The sequence below is a fragment of the Siphateles boraxobius genome, unplaced genomic scaffold, assembly GCF_051911475.1.
Source record: "Siphateles boraxobius isolate OS27281-9 unplaced genomic scaffold, OSU_SipBor_1 66, whole genome shotgun sequence".
NCBI lineage: Eukaryota > Metazoa > Chordata > Actinopteri > Cypriniformes > Leuciscidae > Siphateles > Siphateles boraxobius.
Window position 1 is genome coordinate 19720009 of NW_027509193.1, and position 6727 is coordinate 19726735.

At 35.9% G+C, this 6727-nt stretch overlaps 1 protein-coding gene across 1 annotated transcript; it reads left to right on the plus strand.

Moving 5' to 3' along the window:
* Positions 1–2278: 2278 nt before the first annotated feature.
* On the plus strand, positions 2279–6355 carry thoc6 (THO complex 6). The gene is made up of 13 exons (XM_077212841.1): positions 2279–2416; positions 2661–2752; positions 2910–2974; positions 3138–3241; positions 3391–3428; positions 3899–3947; positions 4149–4220; positions 4951–5053; positions 5170–5219; positions 5346–5408; positions 5653–5763; positions 5872–6000; positions 6164–6355. The coding sequence occupies exons 1-13, from the start codon at positions 2387–2389 to the stop codon at positions 6242–6244; spliced, it is 987 nt and encodes a 328-aa protein (XP_077068956.1). The 5' UTR covers positions 2279–2386; the 3' UTR covers positions 6245–6355.
* The last annotated feature ends 372 nt before the right edge of the window (positions 6356–6727 follow it).

Below are 6727 nucleotides of genomic sequence, written 5' to 3' on the forward strand. Positions count from 1 at the left end.
TGCTCTCGCAGGCCGCACATCCGCCGGCCGACAGAGCATTCTCCGAGTGGTGAAGTCCCAGGCAAGGAATGCAGTCCGCGTGTTCGTCCGCCTCGTGCAGCTTGCATCCGCAAGTGGCGCAGGTCTTGACACAAGGCATTTGAAACAACGCTCGTACAGATAAAACACACAGAAATGCAAAGAATAATGAAAAGGATATTCGCCGGATAGCCACAGGAGAGACGGCGTCAGGAGAAACAGGGTTGAATGTGTCGTCTGCTGAACTGTAGCTCGCTCAGGCTGAAGGCTTGTTCGACGGCGAAGGCTCAATAAATGGTCAGAGACGTGAAGTTTGTCGGTGAAGGAGTAAAATCTGCTATAATGGCGAATTGGGGGACTATTATAGACTGTTATAGACTGAGGTCACGCCCCCTTGGCGGGCTCTGACGTGCCCGCCAAGTGCCCGCTTCGCCAAGTGCCCGCTTCGCTGTCGAACAATCTGCTATAATGGCGAATTCGGGGACTATTATAGACTGAGGTCACGCCCCCTTGCCGCAGCGCAGCCTATGAGCGAGCCAGGCGCTCATGTTCTAGCTGTGCAGCTGCAAATGCCCTTTACATTAAGGCTTCAGTAAATCGAGGAAAAGGAGTTTCCCCACTGCGTATAGCTACGCAATACGAAGTGACCGTTCGAAAGGGAACCAATAGGAGGTTGATTAAACTAACTCCTCAAAGGTGTTTTGGAACCGACATACCCAGAGTAAGCAAGTTTGGGGTTAACCAACCAAGAGTTCAAGGTTTATCTGACGGTAAGTTAACCTTGCTTTCTGGAATACACCCCAGATCAAGTGTCAAGTCCTTAAACACAGCCACTGTTCTTATAGCTTTTGGTAACTCTTGTTGTTGTTTTTTTTTTAATGCTTTATTTGAACATTCCGTTTACAGTGTAAAACAACAGAATTAGAACTCAACAATAATTATTAAGAATAACAAAAAATATAGAGAATAGTGAAAAAAAACACTTCAACATCATAGCACAAAACAAATAAACAGTTAGACAGTGATATAAACAAGAATGGGGAAAAAAATAAGAAAGAGGGCATTACTTAAATGAAAAGAAATCTAAACATTTATTAAGGTAAAAAGTGTGTAGGTCTTGCACGATTGTACATTTTCTGAGTGCTTTTGGGTTAAGAGAGGATGAAATTGTAATCAAGTAATGTTTTATCTCGTGTAAGAATACCAAACAAATTGGTTTACAATTTGATAACTTACATTTGTGAATATAAAATCTACATAGGAAAAAAATTTGATTTACTATAAAGCAGGCATTTGAATCCGCTTCAGAAAATCCAAAAATAACAGTTTTGGGATTCATAGAGCAATTTTGCAAGATATTGCTTGAGATAAATCAACAAACTTCTTTCCAAAGTTGCAGAGTAAAACTGCACGACCAAAACAAGTGAAGAAGAGTTTCCGTGTCATTCTGACATAAAGATCAATTTGTGTCAAAATCAGATCTGAATTTTTTTCTAAGAAAATTTTTGACTGGGTAAATATTATGAATTAATTTAAAAGATATTTATTTTACTTTGTTTGTGAGGAGAAACCTTTATGGACCATATATTATTTCAAATTTAAATGATCAAAAAATCCATTCCAATATGAGATTGCAGGAGGGGCAGAAATTATGTTCTCGAGCAATAGAACTCTTACTATACAATTACTTCTTTTTTTTCAGTGAAACACACTTATCTCACCAATGTTGACAGGTTCAGGAGAAGATAATGAACCCAAAGAGAGAGTATTATTTTTTGAAAAGCATGAGTACTCCAGATGGAATAGCATCCATAACTGTGGCAAACTCTTTTGAGAGTTACGGGTATATTATATTCCGAATGAAACTCTGCAGGAAAAGCAGACCCTCGTTATTAAAGAGCTGTCTAGCATGACATATTCCATTACTGAACCAGTGATTATAGAAGAAAGACTTATTCTTAAATAAAATATCCCTATTGTTCCATATGTAACACCGATTAGAAGAAAAGTTATGCTTGTAGATGAGATTCCATGCCAAAAGAACTTGTTGGTGAAAGTTAGATACCTTGACAGAGAGTTTATTTAATATCATTACACATTAGAGCAAAATTTGCGCCAAAAAGTTGCGATAAGGAAAGCTGAGGGAAATATTACAAATAGAGGCGGGATTTTTAAGGATAGATTAAGCCAATTTATTTTAATTGTGTTATTTAGTGAAATAAAATCAATGAAGGTAACTGTTGGAGCTGGTCTGTCTTTTGAGGTTGTAAATTACGTCATATTTACGCGACGCTCTTTGAACGAGCAGCACTAGTAACACGAAAAGGCTTTGAATAGAAAATTAAACAAGGATTTTCAAGTTACTTTAATGAACTCCCGGAAGATGGGTCCAGTTGAGGTAAGTGATACGATCAGGATCTTATTCAATTTATGGAATAAGAAGCTAGCATTGATAATTAAATCTCTCAAAGTATGAAACAGCGTAATACATGATGCTCACCAGTTTTCACAAATGTAGCTATCATACACCGTTTTATATGCAGACAATCACATTTATGCACCTATAATGTCAATACTGTATATTTATGCATATATTGTCAACAGTGTTTGTGACGCATGTTTAAATCTCTCTCCGACTCCAGCTCCTGCATATGTCCGTGTTCTCGCAGAGTTTCTCCCCCTGCGGTCGTTTCCTTGCAGCGGGTAATAACTATGGAGAGATCGCAGTGTTCAGGTGAGAAAACAGGTTACATGCAGTTATGATAGCAGTTTAAGTGGCGTTAGTCAATAGGTCCCCTAATGTTTCTTGATGTACGTTATATGTTGAGTGTGTTGATGTTGAATGAATCCCTATTGAAGTCTTGTTTTAGTTACTAGTTTTGTTCTTACAGTCTCTCGGCTGCACTGAGTCCAGATGCATCAGAGGGGAGTCAGAAGCCCATCCTAAACTTCACTGGTTAGATTTCATTTATAACAGATAATTTTTTTACATTTAATACAAGTGTCCTAGACCTAGATGATCTTCTCAACCATTACCTAGAGTATTTGGTTCAGGGAATATTCTATCCTTTATCCAATATTTGAACATTTACAAGTGAAAGGGTTTTTAATTGTTTCAGCTCATGACGGTCCGGTGTTCTCTCTACTTTCCACGGACACTCATCTCCTGAGTGCTGGGAATGGAGAGATCAGTGCCTGGAGTTGGGCAGAGCTCATTAAAAAAGTAAGAGTCAGTAAATTTTAATGGGTTTTTATTGGGTTGAAAAAAAATGCTTATTCCTTTTCATAGTTTTGCTATGTGCATATGGATACGGACACTGTAAAAACAGTACTATTTGCAGTAAATACCATTTTCTATTTATGTCTCCGCAGAGCACTAAAGCCACATGGACAAGGAAACCCAATTATGAGTGAGAGACTGTCAATGATTATCTTTCTGATTTGCATATACTGTTACACTTTACAACAAGGTCCAGTTAGTTAACGATAGTTAATGCATTAATATATATTAACTAAGAATGAGCAATACAGTTGTTACAAAATTTACTAATTTTTGTTAATGTTAGTTAATAAATAAAAAATTGTTCATTGTTAGCTCATGTTAGCTCAGGTCCATTTAATAACATGAACAGATACAACATTTGATTTGAATAATGTATTAGTAAATGTTGAAATTAACATGAACTAAGATTATTAAATGCTTTAAAGTATTTTTCATTGTAAGTTCGTTAACTAATGTAGTTAACTAATGTAGTTAACTAATGTTAACAAATTGTGTAATTCATACACTCAAGACAGTGCCTGCTAATTTTGTTTTATGACTTTCATTTTTATGTGAATGTCACCCTATAATGTTTGTTCAATGTCTCATTCTATACAGAACTAGTCTTGAAATACCAGAGATCAATGCAATGATCATTAACCCAAAGGTTTGTACTTGAACTATTTGTTTTGTTTATCCCTAATACATGCTTTTTTTATGTAATCATATATTTTTGTTAACGGTTCTGTTTAAATGGGAGTGTTTGACAAAACATTAATTTATGTTACTACATTACTACTAGTTCATTTAGATATTTGTTTAAGTCTATGCATAGATTGGCAATTTGATGCCTGTTATTTTTCTTCAGGACAACAGCTTGACAGTTGGAGGCGGCGACAATAACATTCACACCATGGACATGGAGACAGGCATCTTTAAGGTTAGTTAGACTCCAGGGACCATATTTGAAGTAATGACGAGTGCTTGTTGCCAAACAACTTTTAACACATTTCCGAAGGAAAAAATAAAATAAATATCTAACAAAACTGTTTGACTGATATGACAAGTTGGTTACAATTTATTTTAAGATGTGATTGTTACAGTGTAATTATATATTGAAGTACTGAGTATTAATTAACAACATGTACTTACCAAAGGATTAGGGTTTGGTTGAGGGTTAGTTGCATGTAATTATGCATAATTTACTGTTAAGTACATGTAACATATGTAACAAGGACACTGTAAAATAAATTGTTACCGACAAGTTCTCCAAATTCACAAGTTGTTACTGCCAACAATTCTTTTATGTTTATTAATTTTGAAGGATAGAAGAGGATGAGACAGGGAAAAAAAAGTAATAATACAAACATTTCAGGTCCACTAACAGTGTTTTTGTTTTTTGAGGGGACAGTTGCTACACCAAAATTGTCACTATTTTGTGCGAAGGTTGTTTGCTGTACTGAATTTGTTTAGAAAAATTTTAATTGTTAAATTATTCGAATATAATGTCATTTATTTTAAACAATTTTAAGATGTTTTTCGGCCTGCCCCCTTGGAAGTGGGTAGCAACCCCTCTTAGTGGGTTGCTAGCATGTTCAGCTTTTTAAATAAATATATTACACAGTTGGATGCCATTCATTTTCCTTCTCTTTGTGTTGTTTGTTCTGCAGTCTGTACTGAAGGGCCACACTGACTACATCCACTGCCTGTGCTTTAAAGAAAGGGAAGGGGAGATACTCTCTGGTGGAGAGGATGGTGCTGTGAGGATATGGGGTTAGTGAATGACACAGCAATGTTTCTATATCCTTTACTCTTCTTTGGAGAAAATGTGAAATGAGAGCTGGAATAGAGGAACGTTGTGTAATATGAGTATAAACTTCCTTCCCCAGACTCACGGACAAATCGGCCAGTTCACTGTATTGAAGTTTTCAAATATGAGGTAAGACACTCCTACTTATACAGAATAAACATATAAGTTGAAAAAATGCATTCATGACTCATAAAAGAAAAAAAAAAGCACTGAAATCCTACCATCTCTCACATTTGTTCTGGAATGGTGGGTCAGGAATGCGCACGCCCCCAGTTTGGGAAGTGGATTAGCTGTCTTGCTACAGACTCTGATTGGATGGTAAGATGGACTTGTGATTGGCTGGCAGGGACAGTTAAACTATTGTCTCAGGTTATGTTTTCTTGTTTATCTCATATGTCTAGTATATCTGCATTTTTCTGCATATGTATAGACATCCTTGTTTTTAAATATCTCAGTTATTATCTGCATGGTGTACTGCTCTCCTGGAATGCCCCTCAATATATGTTAAGATGGAATGGCATAATGCCCCTATTGTTATGAAATGTTATCTATTTCCTCTCAGCTCTGTGGTGGAGGCCCATCTCTCTCATTATGGCACCTCCGATCCATGTCCCCCACCTCTGTCTTCCCTTTGCCTGGATGTCAAAGAGAAGCTGTCTTTTACCAGGACCTGGTGAGGACCCCCCCCCCCCCCCCCCATAATTGTATATATATATATATATATATATATATCAAAATTATACTTATTAAAAATAATATATTATGTTGTGGTTGTGTTTAGATCATGTCAGTAGGTGAGGGTCCAAATGTGTCCCACTGTTTACATGGAGGTACAGTGAAAGCTCAAATTCCCTGCTCTCCTTCATCACTCAACACACTGGCTCTCAATCTCAAAAACACTGAACATAGGGTAGGTGTACCTGTTATTACCATTGTCAGATGTATCCATTTTTACAGGTGTTACAAATTGCAGAAATACCTACATACATTTTTTTTCTTTACTGGCTATGTGTGTGAAAGTTAAGACTTGTGAATGGAACGATTTTAACCTTTACCGAATATTCATCTTTCAGGTTATGACAGTAGGGGGCAGCAGTCACCAAATTGATGTGTTCACCAACTTCAGTTACAGAGCCTTTTCTCTGTCATTCTGATCACCAACACATCTTTGAGTTTGAATTGAATTTTTTGAAAGATTTTTGATGTATGGTTTACTTGAATGCAACTAAACATTTTTTTTATAATAAACTATTTTGGTTATTGTTCACTGTTTTTGAAAATGTGCTTTACTTTTACAGTTGAATAATTCATGGTACCTTGTAAGGGGCACTTTTTGTTTTTGGTAACACTTTACAATAAGATTACATTAGTTAACTACTTTAGTTAACATGAACTAAGAATTAAAAAAAATTCTCCAGCATTTATTAATCTTAGTTAATTTTAATTTCATCATTTACTAATACATTATTAAAATCAAATGTTGTATTAGTTAACATTAGTTAATACACTGTGAACTAACATTGACGAACAATGAACAGCTGGATTTTTATTAACTAACATTAACAAAGATGAACAAATACTTTAACAAATGTATTGATCATTGTTAGTTCATGTTAGATACATTAACTAATGCTACC

Bases quoted from the DNA above. Each gene is read 5' to 3' on its own strand.
- thoc6 (XM_077212841.1), top strand. From the start codon at position 2,387: ATGAACTCCCGGAAGATGGGTCCAGTTGAG. The intron at 2,975-3,137 runs GTTAGATTTCAT...TAATTGTTTCAG, and splicing joins GCCCATCCTAAACTTCACTG to CTCATGACGGTCCGGTGTTC. The intron at 3,948-4,148 runs GTTTGTACTTGA...ATTTTTCTTCAG, and splicing joins CAATGATCATTAACCCAAAG to GACAACAGCTTGACAGTTGG.